Source organism: Pituophis catenifer, unplaced genomic scaffold (assembly GCF_029215685.1).
Source record: "Pituophis catenifer annectens isolate HBS135680 unplaced genomic scaffold, rPitCat1.0.hap2 SCAF_4, whole genome shotgun sequence".
Classification (NCBI taxonomy): domain Eukaryota; kingdom Metazoa; phylum Chordata; class Lepidosauria; order Squamata; family Colubridae; genus Pituophis; species Pituophis catenifer.
The window spans coordinates 76,282,152-76,308,523 of record NW_027256884.1 but is presented as its reverse complement, the minus strand read 5'-3'; the positions used below and the strand labels follow the sequence as shown (position 1 = coordinate 76,308,523).

Below are 26,372 nucleotides of genomic sequence, written 5' to 3'. Positions count from 1 at the left end.
GACCATGGATTTAAAAAGAATGAGCTATAAGCATGATATGGAAAAAATATGTTACACATGAATTACAAATGAAGCTGACTGGAGTCCTCATAACTAAATGGAACACACAAATAATAAATCAGAGTGACTGGGGGAACTTTCTTATCTTGGACTTATAAAAACAAAATGAAAAGTCACTGCAGAGACTTTTGGGTTCCTATTTAAAGGGACTAAACAGCAAGAGTTTTAATAGGTTTTTCTTGACCATGACTGAATTGACTGTCTTTAAATATTTTTTATAGGTAAGATATAGGAAGATTTTGTTCTTGTATTTTCAGAGAAAGTGATAAACTATAGTTTTGAAAGCAGGGGTGAAATGCTCCCGGTTTGGACCAGATTGCCCGATCCAGTAGCGATGGCGATGGGTGGTTCGGAGAACTGGTAGCAGAAATCCCTGCCTCCCCCCCCCTATGCCCAGCTGAGCCACGTGATCATTAGAGGCTTTTTTTTTTTTTACTTTTAAAAGCATTTTGTCTAGAAATGCTTTTAAAAGTAAAAAAAAAAGCCTCTGATGATCGAGTGGCTCAGCTGGGATCGTCAGAGCCTTTTAAAAGCATTTTTTCTACAACCTCTTCAGCCGAAGAGGTTGTAGAAAAAATGCTTAAAAAAAAAAAGAAGTTGGCCACCCCCATCCAGTCACACTACCCCCCACCAAGCCATGTCCACAGAACAAGTAGTAACAAATTGTACATTTCACCACTGGTTGAAAGTAAAGGATTACAAAGATGGCTTATTTGAACAAGATTAAAACACAGATGTTATTTCTAGTATGAGTTAAAACTTACAAAGGAATTTCAGATAGACAAAGAGAAAATGATAAATTAACTTGTAGACACTATTTGAAGGGTTTAAAGGTCAAGATTTTTAATTTGTTACGGTTTGTGGTAGATCTTAATGGAGTTTTCTTAACTAAGTTCGAATGACAAAGCTTTAAAGATTAAACATAAGGGTTAAGAAATGGAAAGAAAAACGTTTTTGTTGTATTTTCAGAGAAAATGATACATGACTGTGTTCAAAGGAAAGGAGGAAGAAATTGATTTATTTGATTAAGACTAAACACATATATTGTTATTTCTGGTAATTCTTAATAGACTTTTGCTGATTAAGATTGAGTGACAAGGCTTGATAATTTATTTATTATACCTTCTTTATTTTTCTTAATTTCTATTAGTTTTTTTATCTTTGTATCTTTGTAAAACTTCAATAAAAATATTATTAAAATATAAGGTTACATTTTCATTCATATGTTGTGTGTACTTATTGTTTGCTTTTGTACTTTAACACAATAAAATTATTTTTAAATGTTTTCAGTACATGTTGTATACTTTTGTTCATTTCCAAAATCATCTGCGTTACAGTAATTGTAAAAGCAGCCTGGCTAACATGTTTTTTTTTTTTTTTTTACTAAGGGCCAACTAAGAGTTCAGAATATGGATAAATATTGCAGTGGGGCAGTTTTCCCAATGCCTCTTGCCATGTCTCTGGCTTGCAATTCCAAACAAGTTACATATTTTGAAGTCTGCAGGAACTGGAATCCACTACAAGAAAAGGACATTTCCTTACTGCTACTATTTCTAGCCCATTCATATACAGGTAATCCTTGATTTACAACAATTCATTTAGTGACTGTTCAAAGTTACAATGGCACTAAAAAATGTGACTTATGACCGTTTTTTCACAGTTATATTTGCATAATCCCCATACTCATGTGATCAAAATTCATATGCTTGGCATGTTACTGTATCCCAAGGTGATGTGATCATTTTTCAACCTTCTGACAAGCAAAGTCAATGGGGAAGCCAGATTCACTTAACAATCCTGTTACTAATTTATTAACTGCCATGATTCACTTAACAACTGTAGCAAGAAATATTGTAAAATGGGGCAAAACTTACTTAACAAATGTTTCACTGAACAACATAAATTTTGGGCTCAGTTGTGGTTGTAAATTGAGGATTACCTCTATTGTACTCAAAATATCCTCTCTCTCACATACACATACTAAGAATTTTACAGAAGACCTGCTGGTCTTTTGACAAAAAGAAAAGGAAAGTGAGTGAACCAAGAGTTCCTTTCAGTGGGGAAATGAACCAACCACAAGTTCTGCAGAGTTTTATTGGAGCTGCAGAAGACCATGGAGAAAGAGCCAGAAATAAATCTGCTCAAAAATCTGACAGCAAGTTTCTCAAAAAATCCCGAAACTAATCCTGGATAAGTACTGTGATCCTATAACATCTTGCATCTCAGATAAGTTGGTTGTATGTAACTATGTTCTGTGACTGAAAGAACAGGCAATTCCCACTTCATGGCTGTTTATAATAAATTATATTGCAACAACCCTTTTTTAAGTTTCCTTTCTACTGGCTTCCACATGCTTATTCAATATTGTACAAACTAATCTGTAAGAGTGCATTGGAAAATAATATATATATTTTACAACATTATAATTCTAAATGGATTTCCCAACAATATTAATGGTGTCACTATTTAGTGACCCAAGCAGCATTATTCACATGTCAGCCTGTCTTAAAAATACATAGTTGAAGCCATATCTAATCCATGAAATTTAACCACAGCAAGAATAAATGCCATCTGATGCAAACTTCTGCATATTAATGAATAGATTCCTAAGTACTGGGAATTGTGCCTCTCAATACTTTAATTTGGAGAAATGATGTCTAGTTATAAAGTGCGCTGACACCTTAAAAAGGCATATACATTTATCTCTTCGAAGGATCCAGAATTGAATCAAACAGCTAATTATTTCAAGGATGGAGTGGAAGAGAGAGATTTAAACATTTTTTTCCTTACAGCATCACATAAGCAAAAGAAAGAACAAAGAACTCCCATTCTGCCATCTTATCTTTTTTGACAGCTGCTTCCTCAGTATAAATGATGGTATAATTGTTCTCATCAGTCTTATAATTAAAATCACTATCCAGCTGATATACAGTTTGCAAAGGCTTCCCTTATGAGTTTGCCAGATGTTGCCTTATTAGATCAAGACTTTGCTGCTTTAAGAAGTTCTGTCATAATCATCAGTACTTTTGTGTGCCTCAGTTAATGTTTGCTGGCATAATCTTGATTGTAGGCACTTGAGAACAGGAATCAGCTATCAGATCTCAAGGGGCTTATTCCACACTATCTGGTACCTCTACTATTGTATTTAGCCTTCATATTTATTCTCATTAAAAAATTATGTTATACTATTTAGCACACATATACTGTGAATGAAAGAATAACCCTGCTGTGGGAAGGAATATACTTTTCAAGATGTTATTAAGAAATCCTCCTTGATTTCTCTCTCTTTTAGAAGAGACTAGATAATATGCAGGGGACACGGTGGCTCAGTAACTAAGACGCTGAGCTGGTCAATCAGAAAAGTTGGCAGTTCAGCGGTTCGAATCCCTAGCGCTGTGTAACAGAGTGAGCTCCCGTTACTTGCCCCAGCTTCTGCCAACCTAGCAGTTCAAAAGCATATAAAAATGCAAGTAGAAAAATAGGGTGGGAAGGTAACAGCATTCAGTGCACCTTTGGTATTTAGTCATGCCGGCCACATGACCATGAAATTGTCATCAGACAACACTGGCTCTTTCGCTTAGAAATGGAGATGAGCACCACCCCCTAGAGTCGGGAACGATTAGCACGTATGTGTGAGTGGAACCTTTACTTTTACCTAAGATAATAAGCAGAATTAGCAGTAAGTACTTACACGCAGTTTTTGAACCAGTGTAGAATTAACTCTGGTTTAGTTTAATCTCTCCATGTCAATTTATTAATAGATCAGCTACAACACATCTGAAATTGCAGCCAAGATGGTCTTTTTGTCTGAAGGCTTGCAGTTTTGCAGAGCCTGTGGGCAGTTTGTTTTCCCATTGACAGGAACCCTTGACCCACCTCCCAGCTCCATTCTCTTCTAACAGTTATGCCACCATAGCATTTTCTCTTTTCCTGGGCATTTTCATGTCAGCAGAAATAAATAAGACCATGGTTGCTGCAAGAAGCTTTGGAGGGATTGAGGAGTGGCCATAGGAACTATGTGGAAAGACCCACAGCCTATCAATGGATAGGAGTGAAAACTGTCCAAAGAAATTCTGAAGAACTTTTCCTGTTTCACCTAACCAGAGTCTGGTTAAATATTAAAGCAAAACATAGAGCTTAAATTGTCTTCCAGGAATCAGAATGACAAAATAACTTCTAGTTATTTATTTATTTCATATGGTGTAATAGAATACATCATTAACCATTGTTTTAATTTTCGATATTCATGCTGCTTCTACTTGCCAGAAGATCCTTGTGAAGTCCAGCAGCCAAATCTGATGAGCTCCCCTTCTGTCCCCTCATCTAGATCATTTATGAAGATGTTGAAGAGTATTGGGCCCAAGATAGAATCTTTTTTTTTATTGAAAAGTTTTACAAAAAAGAATTTTTTTTCCCAAATATTTCCCCTTCCCCCCCTCCCTTCCTTCCCCCCCACCCCCCCCCCCACCCCCGTCCCAGACTTCCCAGAACAAAGTACAGGGTAAAACAATTAACAATCATATGCTAAGCTAAGCTAGCTAACTACAGATTCCTATCCCCTCCCCTCAACACTTTAACTCGTCTTTTACTTAACTAAATACACATACTCTTAACTTTTCTATTCATTCATAAGCTATTTGATACTTTTTAGTTCGATATTTGTTTTGAATATAATCAATCCATCTTCTCCATTCCGATATATATCTTTCTTGTGAATAATCTTTCAAATATGCTGAAATTTTCGCCATTTCTGCCAAATTTGTCACTTTTAATGTCCATTCTTCAATAGTAGGCAATTCTTCCTTCTTCCAGTATTGCGCCACCAGAAGTCTAGCTGCAGTTATTAAATTTAAAATCAATTTAGTCTCTATAACCGTACAATCTGTGATTATACCCAACAAAAACAATTGTGGAGTAAACTTTATCTTCTTTTTAAGAATATTTTGGATAATCCACCATATTTTAATCCAAAATGCTTTAACTTTTTTACAAGTCCACCATACGTGATAATAAGTAGCATCATCACAATCACATCTCCAACACTTAGATTGCAAATTCGGATACATACAAGCCAACTTTTTAGGATCTAAATGCCATCTGTAAAACATTTTATAAAAATTTTCTCTTAAATTTTGTGCTTGCATAAATTTTACATTTCTAACCCATATTTTTTCCCAAGTTTCCATCATTATTGGTTCCTGAATGTTTTGTGCCCATTTTATCATGCAATCCTTAACTAATTCCGTTTCTGAGTCTATTTCTATCAATATATTATATAATCTTTTTAATAATAATATATAATATATCTTTTATATGCATTTGACCTTGATCTCTAATTTGTTTTACCAAATTGTCCTCCTCCTGCATGATACCAATTTTCTGGTCTTCTTTCCATCTAGCTTGCAACTGTCCATACTGAAACCAAGTTTGAATTATTTTTTCTTCTTTTAATGCCTTTATAGATTTTAACTGCAATATACCCCCTTCCATTTTAAGAAGCTCTTTATAGGTAATCACCTCTTGCTTTTGTTCTACACTTATATTCTCTATCGCATGTCTGAGTATTGCCCATATAGGTATCTTATAATTTAACTTATATTGATACTGCTTCCAAACTCATAACAAGGCATTCCTTAGTATATGGCTTTTAAAGGTCTTATCCACCTTTTTGTCATATAATAAGTAAGCATGCCAGCCATATAACAAATCATATCCTTCAATGTTCAATATTCTTTCTTCTGTTGAATTAATTATTGTTAGGACAGCTGCTTCATAGTATAATCTTAGATTAGGCATTTTAAGACCTCCTCTTTCATGTATATCTTGCATTATTTTTAACTTTATTCTCGGTCTTTTCCCTGCCCAAACAAAATTATTAATACCCTTCTGTCATTCCCTCAAATTATCATCTTTCTTAAGTATTGGTATCATTTGAAAAATAAAAACCTAGGTAAAACATTCATTTTTATTGCTGCTATTCTCCCCAACAGAGATAATTGTAATTTTCCCCAATTCTCCATCTCTTTCTGTATTTTTTGCCATAGCAATTCATAATTATTTTTATATAATTTTACATTTGAGGCTGTAATATATACCCCTAAATATTTAACCTTTTTTACTATTTCAAATCCTGTTAGTCTTTCTAGTTCTTCTTTTTGCTTTACCGTCATATTTTCAGCTATTATCTTTGTTTTTTGTTTATTTATTTTAAATCCAGACATTTGACGTATTGGGTAATTATATCCAGTAAGCCTGTAACTGATTGTACTGGTTGGGTTAAAGTAACAACCAAGTCATCCGCAAATGCTCTTAATCTATAATCATGATGTCTAATTTTAATTCCCTTTATTTTATTTGACCCTCGTATTTTATTCAGTAGTGGTTCCAAAGTTAAAATAAACAATAATGGTGATAAAGGGCATCCCTGTCTTGTTCCTTTTTCAATTTTAAAAGTTTCTGTTAAACCACCATTAATTACTATCTGTGCTGTTTGTCTCTGATATATTGCCCTAATATATTGTGTAAAGTATTCTCCAAACTGCATCTTTTCTATTATTTTCAATAAAAATTGCCAATTCAATCGATCAAATGCCTTCTCCGCATCCAAAAAGATAAGCGCTGCAGGGACTTGGTTGTTCCTTTCCAGATATTCCAATAAGTTTACAATTTATCTTACATTACCTTTCATTTGTCTCCCACTTATAAATCCAGATTGGTCATTATGAATCATTTGTTGCATAATTACCATTAACCTATTTGCTAGATTTTAGCAAAAATCTTATAATCAGTATTTAAAAGCGATATTGGCCTATAATTCTTAGGTTGACTATGATCTTGGTCCTCCTTTGGAATCAATGAAATAAAAGCTGTTCTCCAAGAAGCGGGTACATCTCCTCCGGCTTGGATCTTCTGAAATAGTTCCTTAAGCGGTTCTACCATTACTAACTGCAAATTTTTATAATAAACAGTTGTCAATCCATCTGTGCCTGGAGCTTTAACCCCCTTCAACTGTTTAATTGCTAAAATAATTTCCTCTGAAGTTATTGGTCAGTTCAATCCTTCCCTCTGCTCTGGTGTAATTACAGGAATATTCTCCTCCTGTAAATATCTATGTCTTTACCTTGAATTGTATCACTAGCATATAACTTTGTATAGAATTCTTAAAAAGCTTTTTTAATCATATTTTGTTGATATACCTCTTTACCTTTACCTTGCCCAAGACAGAATCTTGACGAATCCCACTGCATGCTTCCCTAGATATAGATGTCTGTAATTTCATTGAGAATCACATGCTGAGTGTGATTGGTCAGCCAACTGCAAATCCATCTGATGATAGTATTGTTTATCCTACATTCTTCTATCTTACTAAGAAATAGGCTGTGGTCTACTTTGTCAAATGCCTTACTGAAGTCCAAGTATACTATATCCATAGCATTTCCCTGATCCACTAACTTAGTTACTTTATCAAAGAAGTGATCTGTTTTTAACAAACCCTTTCTATGCCTGCTGAAAAATTGCATGAATGTTTTTTCACACATTATAATTTTAGAAAAATAAATAAGGTATTCAGTGATGGAAATAAAGTTCTATTACAAATAGATTGTGATGTGGTCTGGCATAAAATTCCACAAATCAGCAGGTTGACAGTAAAAGTACTTATAAATTGGAAGTTGGGGTGCAATGTAGACCAGCTTACTTGTGGTGCTACCCTGGGCAACATGACTTTATCACCGCTAAATAGTCTACACATTCTAGAAAATGGCAAAGGGTGTGTGCGTAATTGCTAACACTTTGGAAAGTACTCAAGATTCAGAAAGATCTTGACAGACTTAAGCATTGGGCCCTATCAGACAAGATGCAGTTCAAGAGCATGAAAAGTAAGGTCCTACACTTAGACAGGAAAAAACAAATGCACGGGTATATAATAAGAGATACCTGGCTCAACAATAGTAACTGTTGAGGGAACTAGGTGTCCTAGTGGAATACCACTTAAATATGAGTCAGCAGTGGCTGCAGCTACCAAAAAAGCCTAGGCTGCATCAACAAAGAGATAGCATCAAGATCACAAGAAGTTATAGTACCACTTTATACTGCACTGGTAAGACCGCAGTTGGAATACTGCATCCACCATGGTCATCATCATACAAAAAAGATGTTGAGATTCTAGAAAAATGCAGAGAAGAGGAAGAATAAGAGGTCTGGAGGCTAAACCATAGGATAAATGTTTGCATGAACTAGGTATGCCTAGTCTAATGAAGAAAAGGACTAGGAGTAAAATGATAGCAGACTTCAGTCAAGCTGACTTGACAGGCTGTCACAGAGAAGAGGGAACTGACGTATTCTCCAAAGCATCTGAGTGCAGAACAAGAAGCACTGAGCTTCTCAGTGAAGAAAATGAAATTCTAACAGTAACAAAGGAAAATCAGAGCTACTCCATTTCTGGTCTGGTTCAATCTTCTCCAGTAAAAACAAATGTAAATATTGAGATCAGAAGGAAGAGACAGGACTGAAGACTAAAACTGATAATATTTGATCAGGAAATGCTTCTTTACTTTAATTCTCCGGGACCAAAAGAAACTATCTAATGGTCTGGCCAAATCACTGTATATTATTTGAGAACTTCCTGAGTCCTTCGGGAGAAGGGCGGTATAGAAATTCAATAAATAAATAAATAAACTGCTGGAAAACGATCACACATCATATAACCAGAGGATGAGTGAAGCAGGGCAAGGAAATATGATATCGAATATATAGCTTGCTTCAAACTCAAGTATGTGTGCTAGATATTACCGTATCTACCTTGTGGACAAATTATCCACCATTAAATGCAGAAACCAAATGTTGGGTCTTCTTAAAATGTACATGAAAAAATATCCAGAATTTTAGAAGAACTTAAATGTACAATTATATCATATAAAACATCCAAAAAGGATTTAAACTGAATCCAGGTAATTAAAGACTGGATAACCTAATATTTGCTATGGATAAGTGGTTGGAAAATATTGCTCAAAATGAAGTGAAATACATGGAAGAATAATGTTTGTTGAACAAGAATTAACATGGCTTTTGCAAATGTAACTCTTTACAGTTCTTGAAAGTATCATGAAAGTGAATGTTAGGAATTTCAAAGAAAGCCAAAGAAAGTACTTTATAACACAAGTAGTGTTATAATCTACTACAAATAATAGATGGCCGCTTTATGTATTTATTCATTATACTTTTAATTGGTCCAATAATCAAAATTCCCTAGTGAATGACAAATTATCTTCATGATATCAAATAAATCCTGATAGTCACAACAGCTTTTCCCTTCATTATCCACTCTACTCATCTGATGGATGGCCAGACTTTTGGACATTTTGATCTGATCCTGCAAGGCTCACATAAAGTTCATTAGAAACTCTGAAAGTTTGTTTGGATTTGTATAACATGCTAAGTCATTAACCACAATTTACAAATCATAACATTTGGGTTCACACAACACACTAAGCTAAAACCCACGAAAACCATATGATAGCCTAGTTTAGACTACTGGGATAAGCTAGTTCCTGAACCAGTAAATTTATACAGATAGTCCTCGACTTACAACCACAATTGAGCCCAAAATTACTGTTGTTAAGTGAGACATTTGCTAAGTGAGTTTTGGCCCATTTTACAACCTTTCTTGCCACATTTGTTAAGTGATAAGTTAGTAACACTGTTGTTAAGTGAATCTGGCTTCCCCATTGGCTTCACTTGTCAAAACCTTGTGAAAGGTGATCACATGACCTTGGGACACAGCAAAGGTCATAAGTATGAACCAATTACCAAATATATGAATTTTGATCACATGATCATGGGGATACTGCAAACTTTGAAAAACAGTGTGCGGTTGTAACTTTGAAAAGCCACAAAACGAACTGTTGTAAATCGAGGACCACCTTTATTGTACAACCAATTGGACAAAATGATACCACCACCATACGGTATAGAAAAGAGAGCTTAATCCATCCCTCTGTACGAAGGTGGCCAGATTTTTCTAAGGTACCCCTAACCAGGTCCCCTCCAGATGTATTCAACTATCGCTCCCGCCATTCCAGGCGCAAAACTGCCTCGCTGGGCCGGCTGGGGAGATCGGCGTTCCGGTTCTACACATCTGGCGGGCACCCGCTGGGCGACGCCAGCCTCCGAGGCTCCATCAGCCTCCCCGAAGGAAGCGGAATGTGTTCCTGCTCTCGGGTGGGAGGAGGCTGGCTAGGCCTGGCCTAACCGCTCCGCCTCCCTCCCTCGCCCCGTCAAGAGCAGACTAGCCCAACACGGGTCAGGGCGACGCATTCGTTCGCGGGCCGCCAGCCAAGACTGCCGAAGCTGACGCGCGCTCCGTCACCAGCACGTTGCCTTGTGCCCTGGGCAGGAGCCTTTCCTCTTCTTCCGGCGACGCGGTTTGCTACGACGAGGCTTCCTCCGCTCCGTTCAGCCGGTTGAGATAACAGCGCTTCGTGGGGTGTTGTTTTCCGGATGAGTGTTTTCGGCTGACGCGCAGGGATATTTAGGGGTCCCCGAAGGAGGCTGGGACAGCTTTCGCCGGCGCGGTGGTGACGGGACCGCGCGCCTCGTGGGATTTCGGCTCGGCGGCGCCCAGGTGAGAAAGGGAGGAAACGGGCCGCCGTGTCCAAGAGGAGGCGAGGGAGGCAGGAGCATTTGGGACGCCGGGTGGGGAGGAAGGCATGAGGGAACAAGCGGGCTCCTCCTGCCCCTTTTGCCCAGGGCGTGCTCCTGTTCCATCCAGGTTTCTGCTCGGGCTGAATACACTTTTGCCATTCTCTGAAAATGCGTGGGCCAGTGGCTTGTGGTAACATAATCTGGTGTCCGCCATCCGCATTGGATTACAACTCCCATCACCCTGAGCCATCAACTCCAGCCCTGATGGAATTACGTTTCAAACGTATCTGAATTGGGGGGGGGGGTCTGCTCCATTTAGTGTATGTGGCTTCTTCTGGATAATCAATCCCCGGTGAAGATGTAGGGATTTTTGTTTCGGTTTTATGGTTTTCTAGATCCGTACGACATATTTGCCGAGCGATCAAAAAGCTTGTTTGGGGAGAATGTCTTAGATCTCTCGGTTTGTCCGTAACTGAATATGAAATTCTTTAAAAGAGAGTTTATTAGGATAGCGCTTTAAAAAGCTATATGAACAATTCTTATATGAGAACCAAAGATAAAGGAGAAGTGCGCATTGGATTTCTCATGCAATTGTTTTGGCCAAGTTTTTTTCGCCCCTTGCTTAAATAGAGGTTCACTTTCTAAACAATATTTGGATGATTTCTCATTAAATGCCTGAATTATGACCCAGAAAGGCAACTACAATGTGTTGGGTTTTTTTTTTCCTCCAGTGTTCTGTTTAAGAATTTAAAAAGTGAATGTAGATTGGAGGTGAAAAAAATGTTGAAGTAGTTCACAGTTCTAATAAATATTAGATCTAATCTAATAAATATTGTTAAGTTCTAATTAGGGGGCTTTTGAAAAATTTTATATTAGTAGTTTGCTCGCCATATGTTCCCTTTCCCAAAAGTGTCATATGTAGACATGACAGGGCATGAAGTCCATTTTAGAGGTTTGTTTTTGTGTTTGTTTGTGTGTTAAGGAGGCTGAACTGTTGAATTTCTTAAGATACGACTTTAGTGCATATCTCTCAAGCCTATAGTAGATGTGTAGGCGGTTGCAAAGCAATGTTGCATATTCACACATATTGTGTAATTATTGATTAAGCCTTAAAATGTAGCAAGTTGAAGTGTTCTTTGGAAAGTATTAAAGTATTGAATTATCAGTAAAATTACTGAATTTCCAGTATTTAAATTCCTTTTGATCTGTGATATAATCTGATAGGGTTTCTCAAATAAACACAATTTGAGTTTAAATACCTGTTTATGCTAATGAGGAAGTTAACCTGAAATTATAGTACAAGCATTTGTTAATTAATACTTATTCAGGGTGAGATCACTTATGTATAACTGAATTTTATGTTGTTTACTTGCAAGTTTGACTACTTAGTATAAGACAAGCTGCTGTGGGCTGCCAGATCTGGGCTGTGACAAATCTGAGAAACTCTTTACTGCCATCTGGTGGCCATCCAGAGATTTTCAGTCCAGAAATGGCAACCCTAATTTCATGGCAGCTAAAATGGTAAGCACAGGGCTCTTGGGATTCTTTGCAATAAATAATTTCCAACTGATATTTGATTCATTTTCTTTTCCCATGCTTTTTTCTTTTTCTTGGTTTGCTTTTCAGGGTCTGCCCTCTTTTTTAGTCTTAAGGTATCACATAATTCTTTATTGCATCCTTAACGGATTAAAATAGGTCTTCTGGGCATAATGGAGAATGTTTAATAGGAGATGATTCTGTATAATCCTGTTTTTGTGTATGTGTCAAACATGATCCATACTTGGAAATCTTATTTATGCTCTGTAGCTTACTAGTGGGCATTACCAACTACAATAACTGAAAGCTTGTTGTATAGTTAGATGTTCATGCATTTGAAGATGTCCAAGCTATTGTTAGGAAATCTTGTACCATCTTTTTGAGATTCATTAAGCTATTCAGGTAAATACATGTGTGTGTGTCTCTAAAATAATGCTGGGGGTTATTGTGATGGTGACAGGGTCAGATAATTATATAACCAACAGACATTTGTATTCTGTGTTATTGTACAAAAGGTACAGTCAACACTGAATATACCAGTTTTTGAATAGGTTCAGATCATATTGTAGTTATATGACTGCTGAAGTTCAAAATGTTAAATGGTTGAGGCCAAACATTTAAAAGGGGGAGGAGGAGGAACAAGAACAGTATTATAAATATTTATAAATTTATAGAAAAAATATGGCAGTGGTATTTTTACTAGGATGAGATATTCCTACCTGAAAAAGTTGCATTTTAATCCAATATAATGGTTTTTTTTAATATTCCATATAATTAGAGCTTCTTTTAGATTTCAGCAAGGTAATCTTCATGTTAAATATTATTTTGATTGTTTCTAGTTATTTAATATGTATGTATAAACAATAGTAATAACAGCAAACCAGCTTAGCTTTCATTGTCAAAATATTTTGACTAGTCTCATTCTTCTCTCCAGCAACTTTTCCATTCTTTTTATATAATGGGCGTGGTGTTATGAAGAACTACAAATTAAATTAAAATTTATGGGATTCTGATGGGAAGTAATAAAATCAAAGTGATACTGCCCAAATCTGATACCAAAGGGTTAACCTAAAACAGCAAAGCATTGTGATAAAACATGTGTCCATTGTGTCAAACTGAACAACCCCCAACCCCCCAATGATTTATGACCTTTTCATTCAGTATATTCTCATACTGAATATAGGTACTCAGATTTTACCTTAATTCCATCAACTATAGTTTTAAGAGATTTATTTTTTTAAAAATCACATGTTTCATTTGGCAATATTAAATACAGTATATACTATCATTTCCTTTTATTGTACTGGTGGCGGGGTTCTGATTGTGAAGATATTATCCTTTCAAGGATCTATAACAGTACAGGTAGTTCTTGATTTACAACCACAATTGAACCCAACATTTCTGTTGCAAAGTAAGACAGCTGTTAACTGCGTTTTGCTCCATTTTACAACATTTCTTGACCCAGCAGTTAAGTTAGTAACACAGTTGTTAAGTGAATCTGGCTTCTCCATTGACCATTTGTCAAAGGGTCATAAAATGTGATCATAGGACCCTGGGAAACTGCAGCTGTCATAAATACAGGCTAGATGCCAGTTATCCAAATTTTGGTCACATGACCATGGGGATACTGCAACAGTTATAAGTGTGAAAACTGGTTATAAGTCACTTTTTTTAATGCCATTGTAACTTTGAATGGTCACTAGATGAATTGTTGTAAGTCAAGGACTACCTGTATCAAAAAAATTGGATTCACATCTTGGTGCCAGGCATGAGTATCCTAAAGCATGGGTCCCCAACCCTCAGGTGGTGGACCGGTACTGGTCCATGGCTCATTGGGAACTGGGTCATGCAAGTGGTGAATGCACATGTGCACAAAATCATCCCCTCTTTCCCCTCCCCAGCCACCATTGCTGGTCTGTGAAGCCAAAAGGGTTGGCGTCCACTGTCCTATGAAGTTTGTCTAGGGATGGTGAGAAGGAGGGGGGAAAAACCTCAAACCTTTGACCTACATTTGTTTAAGATTTTTCCTACTGTATTAAAATAATTTTCATTGTAAATTAAAACAGCCAAGCCTTATGCATTAGTCTTGAAGAGAATTCTTTTCACTTTCAAAAGTAATTCCACAATGTGCTGTATGAAAATGATTTGTCTTGTTCATCCTTTATTTTAAAGATTGTTTACATTTAATGGTAGTTTGACTACACATGTGTATTGTATATAAGAAAATTGGCTTCCTCACCTCAAAATGAAAGAATTCTCATATCGGTATATCTTTGTGAGCTGCAATAGATGCACTATTTGGATATAACCACAAGTTATTATTTTTATTTAATTTATAAACCAATAGTTTTGTATTTTGTTTCTTCTTTCAGATGAATGAATTTGGAATTAAAAACATGGATCAAGTAGCACCTGTTTGCAATGTATATAGAGAATTGTTCAAGGTAAGCTATGAAGGAAAAACAGATATGCTTTGTAAAACCCAGCTTAAACCTTGGGCAAAGCATATCAATAATATGATTAATTATATTGAAAGCCCTTCTGTCAGTATTGCCTCAAATTCAAAATTCTTCAAAGAATGTTTTACAGAATATGTTCTAGAAAGTAGTTATTCATTTGTTGGCTTAATAGTAAGTGTGGGGCTATTGATTCACTTTTGATTTTTGATAAATTCTTATTAATCTGGGCTATGTCACTTATTGACAGATCTAGTTGTAAAACATCTTGTGGGCCTAATGAGTGACTTCCATTGGCCTTGAGGGGGGCAGGCCCATCACCATGGGGCTTTTCTCAGTACTTTTAAGATGTGGCAATTTACCATTAATCCATAGCAGCTTTGACATAGGACATAATATTTTATTAGAGCTGGTTGGATCTAATCTATAGAAGATTTAAACTGTTTAATTTCATGTTTTAAACATGCAGAATACTTTTGAAGTACAGTATCCCTTTTGATCTTACAGAGTGTTACATTTTTTCCAGTGACTCACTGTAAGGGATCATTTATTTACACAAAACACAGGAGTTTCCAGATTATGTTGAAAGTGTTTGGCCTTTCCTCTAAATATTAGTGATGACTCAGATCTTTTTATCTATTAACACTGAAAGAATTTGTCATTACTATGCCAGCTATCTAGCTTTCTAATCATTTCATTTATACAGCAAATTGCTTAAGTTCTTGATGTTGAACTTTGTAATTGTAAAATCCATAAGAATAGTTTCATTATTCTAGACTGAAACACTTTAACTAAATTTTACATAGTTCCTTGGGTCACTCATTTAAACTGTATACGAATTCTATAATAACTCATTAGAAATTTATGCTGCATTAATATTAAAATGCCTGGCGGTACTGCTGCCCCATTACTTTCATAAGTGATTTATAAAATAATATAGATTAATACAACAACATAATCACAATGAGATAAAATTACATTTTGATATGCAAACTGAGGTGCTTTAGGCATACATTGCTCCAGAGTTTCTTGCATTTATTTATTTGTTTATAAGGATCAGGCTATTTGAATAACCCATTATCCTATAGGACTCTGGCCATACTTTATGGCCCCTAAAAAAAAATAGGCTCATTGCCTTAACTACTGTATATATGATGAGTTATTTGGCATAATCATGAAAAGTTATTATGCAGTTTGAGAAACCTCTCCTGAACACAACTTTTTTAATATTTATAATTGAATCAGACAATTAACATAATACATGGTTCATCTTTCTAAGTATATATGGTACCAGACAGTCATTTAAAGGCATTTAATGCAAGTTTAATGTATTTAATACAAGTACTGATGCATATAAAAATGCAAGTCTTTAAATAGTACCAAAAGGCCTGAATAACTGAGGCCAAAATATATTAAATGTTATCAGAAGAGCTTTTCAAGTTTCCAGGTCTGTATATTTCAGAAAAAAATCTTAAAATCTTTGTATGCTGTTTGTTGATATTATGGAAAGAAAGTTATTTTTTAGAAATGACTCAATAGCATAGAATGCAAGTATACAAATTCTTCCTCAGTGACTTAAGAGTTACACTAACATTTTAGAACATGTATCCAAGAGATTTTCAGTTGTGAGTTGAGATTATAACAGTTTTATTTATTATTTGATTTGAATTGATTTGATTTCTATAGCCATCCATCTCAATATGTAATTCTGAGTAGCATGCATCATAAAACATAATAATTTATAACAATTATAATACTACAAAATAAATATATATGGCATCAAGTAAAACTTGAAATGGGGCTCTTAACACACTCGGGAGCCTAGGCACACAACCAAGTCTAGACAGCCTTGTGAGTGGTCGATAGGGTTGGGGTCATCCTGACCTCTGAAGAGAGACTATTTTAGAGGGTAGGTGCTAAGACAGAGAGGGCATGTCTTGCGGTTCCCACATGCTGACATTCCTTAGCTGATGGGATCTGCAACATTCTTAAACTGCCTGTTCAAACTGGACAGGTAGAAATGACTGGGAGAAGATGTTCCCTAAAATAACCTGGCCTCAAGCCATGAAGGACTTTAAAAGTGATAACCAGCACATTGATTTGCACCAGAAACATACTGGTAACCAGTGCAGTTCAGGAAGATCGATGTTAAATGTGTCAAATATCCAACATGCAGCCTTTACTAACCATGCAGCCACATTCTGTAGACGGTTGAAACTTCCAAATACTCTTCAAAGCAGGGTGGATTTGATTTAAATCGAGTTGATTTAAATCACAATTTAAATCATGATTTAAATCACTAGTAAAAAGGCTTGATTTAAATCAACTCAATTTAAATCATAATTTTTAAAGAGCAACTGTCATTTCTGCTACTCCTTTGACCCACTGTTGACTCACCGATAGTCCCAGTGTTGCAGAATATACAGTCTCATGCTACATAACTAAGCTCCATTTCATGCTGAATAAACTAAATTATTTATGTATCTTAAATAGAAAACTATCTCATGATAGATTTTTACCCCAAAAGTTTTTTATTAAAATAAATTCGATAAAAATGAAAAAAATCCGATTTAAATCAAAAAAATCCGATTTAAATAAAAAAAATCTGATTTTTTGATTTTTTTAAAAAAAATCATTGATTTTTATCCACCCTGCTTCAAAGGCAACCGTATATAGAATTAATTGTAGTAATCCATGAGAGAGATCACAAGGGCATGAGTGACTGTTAACAAAGCCACCTGATCCAGAAAGAGCTACACAGCACCGAAGGCACGTCTGGCCATTGCTGCCACCTGCTTTTCTAGCAGGAGCCATGAGTCCAAGAGGACCCCCGTATTGCATACCAGGTCATCTTATTTATTTATTTATTTATTTATTTATTTATTTATTTATTTATTTATTTTTAATTTGATTTATATGCCGCCCTTCTCCGGAGACTCAGGGCAGTTTACAATGCATTAAGCAATAGCCTTCATACTTTTGTATATTTATACAAAGTCAGTTTATTGCCCCCACAAACTGGGTCCTCAATTTACCTACCTTAGAAAGGATGGAAGGCTGAGTCAACCTTGAGCCTGGGTATTGCCCCAAATTAGAAGGCCATATTTGCTTTGTCGTAATATATTAAATTTGCTGTGGATGTAATAAGATACTCACTTTGATGTTTTCTATGTTTCAGCGCCAACTTGCATTTGATAGCTTTGAAGGTGCTTTGTTCACTGGATTCTATCCACCAGTAAATGAAGATCAGACTCTTCAGGAAGTGCCAACCGGCCTTGATTCTATTTCTTTCGGTAAAGCCTGTTTTTATAAGCAGTTTTGCCATGCTAATTAAAGGAATTCCAAGTCATTTACACAAGAAATTAGGGAGGAATCAATCTCCAGATTATCAAAAATCATTGCAAAAGTTCATATTTTAGAAATGTTTATATAGAAAATAATTTGATTGTGCACAATTTTTTGTAATCATTATGTAGCCTTAGTAGTGGTAAGAAATAAACAAGGAACTATTACTGAATCTAGCTAGGATTTCCAATATTTTTCATTATTGAAATATCCAGTATCCAATATTTTCCAGTTTATTCAAATAAACTGACTGGATTTATTAGATGTTAGACATTCATACAACATTACACAAAACAAAACAAAACACTCCTTTTTCTACAGATTATTTTCTTTTTGTTCTTGTTATGTTCAACATTATAATTCCTTTGCTTTTCAGAATCGAGCTCTTCTGAACTGCCACTCTTAACTCCATGTAGTAAAGCTGTGATGAGTCAGGCCTTAAATGCAACTTTCAGTGGCTTCACAAAAGAACAGCACAGATTAGGCATTCCAAACAGTAAGTGGGCTTTTTTTTTCGTCCTTTCTAATATGGATTAGGCTAAATGATTGTTGTATCATTTTTCTTCTAATATAATAAAATATTTACCATACAATTTTCTTAAACTAAACTATTACTTCCAAATATATTCATCACAATAATGCTAACGTTCATATGAATTTGCTTAAGATTGTATCCTATATATCTACAGTTGTAAACTGAGTTAAATATTAAGAGTTTTAACTCAAAAAATGTGTGGATTCAGGTGGTAGTAAAAGGGATAGTAGCTATTATATTTTAGTGTATGCTACTACAACTTCCCTTGGGGAATTTTTTTTTGATAAAGTAATTCGTTTTCTTCCTTTCTGCAGATCCCTGGCTTTGGACACAACATCATGTATGTCAGTGGCTTCTCTGGGCTGCCAATGAATTTAGTTTAGTGAATGTGAACTTTGAGAAATTTGCTATGAATGGCCAAGATTTATGCAATCTAGGAAAGGAACATTTTTTGGAACTAGCACCTGATTATGTTGGTGACATACTGTGGGAACATTTGGATCAGATGATAAAAGGTGAATGAGCTAAATCAAAGTGATAGCTGAATATGCAGAATACGCAAACCAGTTGTGGCAATATTGAGAAAACACTTGCAAAACTTCAAAGTGAATTCTAATTTGCCATTTATTTATCATCTAAAGGAACTAGAGTGTTTGCTTCCTATACTATTTGAGATTATCTTAATATGGGAGTTCTTGTCTGCTTTGATTAAGCTGAAGACATAGATTAGAACTGGTTTAAGATGGATTCATATACTGTGTTAAGCCAAAACCAAAAATATGTGGTCTTAGCTACAAACATACTTGGAAGCAGATGGAGCCAATCCAATAAAAAACAGCCTTAGCCAGGGAAACACACATTGTGACTTTGGACCAGTCAACATTTCTTAATTAAATATAAAGATTGCCATTGTTGTGACATCTTAAAGGAAAGGAGAGATTGCTTTACGCTATTGAAAGAAAGGATAATCAGAGTAATACTGAAAATGTAAAAAATACATGTGTCTCATTGACTTAACCCTAATTTATATATTTATATGTGACTGTACAGTTTACAATAAAATAGATAAAATACATAATATAAAATTATATGTTTTACTTTTTGAGGTATAAGTTGGATTTAACTGTGATCAGTTAAAGCTTTTTAAGTAATAATTTAATCACATTAAATTATTTTCAAAATGGCAGGTAATTTTGCCATAAAATATAGTTTGGTGAAAATGCTATCACTCATATATGACACATTGTCAAAGCAATTTCTCCTATTTAGGTATATATTTAAACATCTTTTGTTTGTTTTCAGACAATGAAGAGAAGCCACAAGATCAATACATGGAAAATTCTCACCTTACTTCATCTCCACATTGGGTCAACAACAACTCTTTAGGTAAATTTAATTTCAATAATCATAGTATCAAAATTTGAGGGCACAGTTTCCACTTAATGTGAATAAAGCTTCTTGTTCAGTATCTCTACTGAACAGCAGCAACAACAACTGATCTTAGACTAGTGCATTTAAACTACACAAAGTAGTTTCTGGTTTTTTGTTTTGTTTTGTTTTTGCTGGGGGCATGTTAGTGAAAGAAGGAAATGGACATAGAGAAAAACATGGATAAAGTTCAAAATACCAAAATAAGTGCATAGTTTGGTGCTAGAAACTTGCAAAACTGGAACTTTGAAGAAATGGCTTATGTTTCAAACCAGAAGCTGATATTTGAAATGCAAAATATCTTATGTGATGTTAGTGGCCAGATATTGACAAACACTCCATACAGTATAAAATATAGTGTTTGAGTTGGATCAATGATATCGATTGTCTTTAAGAATAAGCTATTACTTCATGTCTTTGTGAATATTAAATAAATACAATATATTAAATAATTATGGTATATTGTGTTTTTTTGCTAAAATTTTAGAATCACTAAAATCACTTAACACTACATTAACTCACTTAAGTTGAAGTACTAGCTGCTATAAATGCTTTAAAGCAGTGGTCCCCAACCTTTTTATCGCCGCGGACCAATCAGCCTTTGATAATTTTACCGTGGCCCGCTGAGCGCGCGCAGGGGTGGGGGCTTTGGGCCACACGTGCGTACCTGCGCGGGGCTCTCTTCCCTGGAGCCTTTGCGCACGGCCCAGGAGCTTTTGCGCACGGCCCAGGAGCTTTTGCGCACGGCCCAGGAGCCTTTGCGCTGCAGCGTTCATGTCCCCCAGCCGCTGCGCGGCCCGGTGCCAGGTACTCCACGGCCCGGCACCGGTCCGCGGACCGGGGGTTGGGGACCACTGCTTTAAAGTATATAAAAGCGATTGTAGACATGGAAGTGCATTACCATAGTTATACTGGCAGGAGACAGATTTATATTATCTTTGTATTTCAACTGTTTCCCTCTTTCAAAAAAATACAAAGATTAAGCTTTGTTTAGTTTAGAATATGGATAATGGTGGCATTTATTCAGAGACTGTCACTATATTTTATTCAGGAAAGTCCTCAAATAAAGTTGTTTAATTGGACGGTAGGTACTATTGTAGAAGTTAAAGGATTTCTAACCACAGTGTTGTGGATTGTGTTTTTTTTAGGCATTAATGTTGAACAAGTGCAGTATTGTACTCAAGTACCCAGCTATCCAAAATCTCTAAGTTTCCAAAAAGCCAGAGTTCTGGGAGATGTATGTCAGACGACAATTGGGCCAAATCTTGTTAATCTAAAACAAGAATTTCAGATGTTTCCGAAAGCACAATTAGAGACTATCAATGTGAACTACTGTTCAATGAATCAGGATTTCACAAGAAATAATCTGAACTTGGTGTTGGATAATACAAGTAAGATGTCTATTTCCCTGTGTTTATGAGCTGTTATATATTCAAATATGAGGTTGCTTATTTTTGTTTTAATAGCCCACTTCTTTGTTTATGACTTTTTTATTTTATTTTATTTTATTTTATTTTGAATTTGTATACCGCCCTCCTCCCGGAGGACTCAGGGCAGTGAACAGCCAAATAAAAACATCAAATACAAATATTAAAATACAGTTAAAAATATATATATAAATTTGGCCCCATTAATTAAAACGATAAACAAAACAATTAAAAACACTTAAAAAGAATTCGGCCAGCCCGGCTTGTTGGAAAAAGAAGGTTTTAAGGGCCCGGCGGAAGGCACTGAGGTCATGGATTCTCCTTGTCTCTGGGGGCAACTGATTCCAGAGGGTAGGTGCCCCCACAGAGAAGGCCCTCCCCCTGGGGTCACCAGCCTGCATTGTTTGGCTGATGGCACCCCGAGGAGGCCCTCTCTGTGGGAGCGCACGGGTCGATGGGAGGTCATTGGTGGCAGCAGGCGGTCTCGAAGATAGCTAGGCCCTATGCCATGGAGTGCTTTAAAGGTGATAACCAACACCTTGAAGCGCACCCGGAAGACCACCGGGAGCCAGTGCAGCTCACGCAGGAGCGGTGTTACATGGGAGCGCCACGCTGCTCCCGTCACTACCCGCGCTCCTGCGTTCTGGACCAGTTGGAGCCTCCGGGAGCTCTTCAAGGGGAGCCCCATGTAGAGAGCGTTGCAGTAATCAAGGCGAGAGGTTACGAGGGCATGAGTGATTGTGCACAGGGAATCCCGATCAAGAAAGGGCCGCAACTGGCGAATCAGGCAAACCTGACAAAAGGTCCCCCTGGTTACAGCTGTCAGATGTTCCTCCACGGACAGCTGCGTATCCAGGAGGACTCCCAGATTGCGAGCCCTCTCTGTGGGGGCCAAAGACTCGCCCCCAATAGTCAGTGATGGAGTCAACTGACTATATCGGGATGCCGGGAGCCACAGCCACTCAGTCTTGGAAGGGTTGAGCTTGAGCCTGTTCCTCCCCATCCAGATCCGTACAGCCTCCAGGCACTGGGACATCACTTCAAGGGCATCGTTGGGGTGGCCTGGGGTGGAGATGTACTTTTTATGACTTAATCATAAAAGTGATTTTATAGAGTTAGTCTTGACTTTAAATTGATAATTTTACTGATTACATTTAGACAAAGCTACAGTAACCTGGATGGGGCTTAAACATCTCTGAAGTATGATACATTTTATCTTACCTATTCAAATTAGCATAATCAAATATATTTGTAAAGTTAAAGTACAATGAAATTTGGGGGTTGTATTCTGTAATTGCATTCATAGTTCAATTATTTATATGTTAAATAAGTACAATATTTTGAAATCCAACTTAAGGTATAATAATCTCTATTCATGAAATTTTCTCCTTTTGTCCAGGTAAACCTAGAGAGCATGATTCAAATGACAGTGGCACAGAAAGTTACGAAGGCTCAGATTCATTGCTACAGTCTTGGAATAGTCAGTCCTCCTTAGTAGATGTTCAACGGGTTCCATCTTATGACAGCTTTGAAGATGATTGCAGCCAGTCCTTGTGTCTGAACAAACCCACAATGTCCTTTAAAGACTATATTCAAGAAAGGAGTGACCCTGTAGAGCAAGGGAAACCAGTTATTCCAGCAGCAATACTAGCAGGATTTACAGGCAAGTAAAATATTTCCCTGTCCCCTTTTTTGTCTTTAGGCCTCCTTGTTTCATTGATGGTAAAGAAATTCAAATGAAAATTGTGTACACAATTTATATCAAAATTGTGATTATTTTGATATAAAGACCATAATTTCATAACATTGCATTGTCCTGTAGTCTTTTCAAATAAATTTGATTCAGTTGAATTTGAATGTGCTGTAAAATCTAACAGCATTTTAAGAGGAAAAAAAAAGACTAATTCAGACAACTCTTCTGGATTTTCACTATCATTTACCATCTTTTTCTAATACAGATTCTGGTGTCTGGTTGATCTTTTAATCAAGAAGATTTTTAAAAGAATGACATAACTAATATTTAAATCTTGAAAACCAACTAACATTCTTATGAATTCTTGTGTCTTTCTCTGTATATACTTTAACAATTCATTTTGATATTCATAGGTAGTGGACCCATACAGCTGTGGCAATTTCTTCTAGAACTTCTGACTGACAAATCTTGTCAGACATTCATTAGCTGGACTGGAGATGGCTGGGAGTTTAAACTTGCAGACCCAGATGAGGTTAGTAATTCAATTCATCCATTATTAAAAAAATAAATGGAAGTTTATAGCAGCTAGCAGGGCATAGCTATATTAGTTATCAAACTAGGATTGGAAAATTGAATTTTCAATCTATTCTTGGCCATGGTAATTCACTGTGGGATTTCAGGGCAGTCTCTATATTTCTAGATAGAGATCTAACTTTCTCAGTCTCAGTCCATCTTACCTTATAGATTTGTTTTTCTGATCAAATGAATGAAGATCTTTAATTAAGCCACTTTGAAGCTCCCGAAGAAAAGGCAGGGTGTAAACTAACAAATTACACAGAGCACCAGGAAGAAAAGGGCCACTTCAAACATCTCATTCAGAAGCGATGATCTGTGATTATAGCTTCAGTTTCATATATTAATATAGAATTATACAGGCAAGCCTCTGATTAATTATGTTGTATACAGAACAGTTTACAAGTGTTCTAAACTATGATCTTTTGTTTAATGGCCATTCAAAGTTAGGAAAGCACTGCAAAAGTTAGTTGCAACCAGTACCCACACTTGCGACCATTGCAATCAAATAAATGAAAATTTGGGGATTTGACAATCGGCATGTATTTATGATGGCTGCAGTGTCCCACAGTCACATGATTGCCATTTGCAACCTTCCCAGGAAGCTTCTGATGAGCAAAGTCAATGGGGGAAGCTGGTTGCATAATCACCATGTGATTCACTTAACTGCAGTTATTCAATTAACAGCAAAAAAAATACTAATCATAAAATCAGGTGTGACTCAGTTAATGACTGCATCTCTTAAATGTTGGAAGTTCTGGTCCAATTGTGGCAGTAAGTCAAAGACTATCTGTATGCCCTTAGCTAATTTAAATGCAAACCTTCAAATTATGGAACTTCATGATCATTTTGAAGATGTACTAAATTAGAAAACAGCATGGAAATTGTGCTCTTTATTGTGCTCTTTAAAGCTCCAGTAACATTAAGTAGTTGCTCAGTAGCTAAATTTTTATTGCTACTGAGTAAAGTAGAGTTTAATACAATTTCACTGGAATCTAAATTAACTGCATTAAATTGTTTTCTTTCTTTTTATCTCAGGTTGCAAGAAGATGGGGCAGAAGAAAAAACAAGCCCAAAATGAACTATGAGAAATTGAGCCGTGGCCTACGTTATTATTATGATAAGAACATTATTCACAAAACTTCAGGCAAACGTTATGTGTACCGTTTTGTATGTGATCTGCAAAATCTGTTGGGATATACAGCAGAAGAACTCCATGCAATGCTAGGAGTGCAGCCAGATACTGAAGACTGAGCACTGCAGTCTTGTGAGCTTTGGATGCAAGAACACATGAATCTATGAATTGGGACCTTCCGCATCAGTCATTGGATTTATCTTCTGTTTGGAGTAGTACACTGTTGAACTCCTAAAAGAAGTGTTTTCATAATTGGGCGAAGAAGTGGATTCAGTTTCAGGCAGAAAAAGAACTTATGTATCCAGCCTTTTCAGCAGTCCTTCCAAAAGTCAACCCAGTTCCTGACTAAACCTGAAGACAGCAAAATGCTCTGGGGCTCAGGGGTTATGTCAACTTCTATATAAGTAAGGGTGACATCCAGACTAAGCCTATTGGAATTTAAAGGATTAAACCCGTTCCCATTTTACTGTTAACAACCCTGCAGACATTACATATCATTTGTTTTATTGAGGAAGAAAAGGCTAGGTATCTTTTATTTAATATATGTGCCATATAAATTTACAAAGGGCATTCTTTTAGAGTTGTGTATGTTTCATCATACACATCTTGGAACTAGAAGGAGCAATGGCAGAGATTCCGTACAAGGACAGAAAAAAATATACCATTTCAAAAAAATCTGTATATTTATGTGTGGTGTGTACGCTTAAGCATGTTCATATGTTTCTCTGGCAGTGAAAAGCTCCTATTTAATAAATATTGTATATTGTAATTTAAAATCATGTAAAACATCTGAAGTGGAAGAATGTGTTTCAATTCAAAAGAGCAGCTTTTACAGCATCTTGGAAGATTTTAATTTTTCAAGGGAATTTATATAAAATAAGCACATGCCAAGTGCCCTGTCACAGAAGACTGTTTAAGGCTGACAAACACCTGAACTTTTATGGCAAGATAATTGTTCAGTCTGGTCATAAAGTGTGATGCTGTAACTGAAAATAGCAATGTCGCTTAAATTATATTTATTAATGGAAAATCACTTCTATGCATGTCCTTTTAAAAACAATTGATATATATATATATATATATTTCTTATTCTTTCAATTGTCCCTTTTCCATCCCTTTCATTCACTTATAATGAATTATCCTGATTAAAATAAGAATTCTATTTTTGAAAAAAAATACCTGATTTCTTTTCTGCAATTAGAAAACAGATATATAGCAGCTATTTTTACTGCAAAAGCAAACAGCTTCACTGGAAAACAATTTGTAAGAAAACATTTTTAATTTGAAAATGCTGTAAACTTACAAAATGAAGTTTAAAAAACATTGACTTTTATTAAAACACCTTGAACAAGGGCCAGTAATTATGTAGTTATTTGTATTTCAAAGTTGTCACTTAACTTCATCTTAAACAATTCATTGATAAATCTCTAAACAAGACAAACTATATTTGCCTGATAATTCCAGTATAAATACAATCCCAGATGTATTTGCCTGTACAATGATTTCTGAGGGCTATAGAAATTCAGCTGCATATGTTCCATCT

The 26,372-nt window shown here is 35.9% G+C and overlaps 1 protein-coding gene across 2 annotated transcripts; it reads left to right on the top strand.

Annotated features, from left to right (window-relative positions):
• The first annotated feature begins 10,484 nt into the window (after positions 1-10,484).
• On the top strand, positions 10,485-26,075 carry ETS2 (ETS proto-oncogene 2, transcription factor). 2 transcript variants are annotated; one of them, XM_070943505.1, is made up of 10 exons: positions 10,485-10,681; positions 14,610-14,681; positions 17,872-17,986; positions 18,415-18,534; positions 18,888-19,088; positions 19,876-19,959; positions 21,150-21,392; positions 22,828-23,091; positions 23,535-23,653; positions 24,733-26,075. In XM_070943505.1, the coding sequence occupies exons 2-10, from the start codon at positions 14,610-14,612 to the stop codon at positions 24,946-24,948; spliced, it is 1,434 nt and encodes a 477-aa protein (XP_070799606.1). In that variant the 5' UTR covers positions 10,485-10,681; the 3' UTR covers positions 24,949-26,075. The 2 variants fall into 2 exon arrangements, with proteins under 2 accessions (XP_070799606.1, XP_070799607.1); XM_070943506.1 differs by lacking the exon at positions 18,888-19,088.
• Positions 26,076-26,372: the final 297 nt, after the last annotated feature.

Bases quoted from the DNA above. Each gene is read 5' to 3' on its own strand.
- ETS2 (XM_070943505.1), top strand. From the start codon at position 14,610: ATGAATGAATTTGGAATTAAAAACATGGATCAAGTAGCACCTGTTTGC. The intron at 17,987-18,414 runs GTAAAGCCTGTT...TTTGCTTTTCAG, and splicing joins CCTTGATTCTATTTCTTTCG to AATCGAGCTCTTCTGAACTG. The intron at 23,092-23,534 runs GCAAGTAAAATA...TGATATTCATAG, and splicing joins AATACTAGCAGGATTTACAG to GTAGTGGACCCATACAGCTG.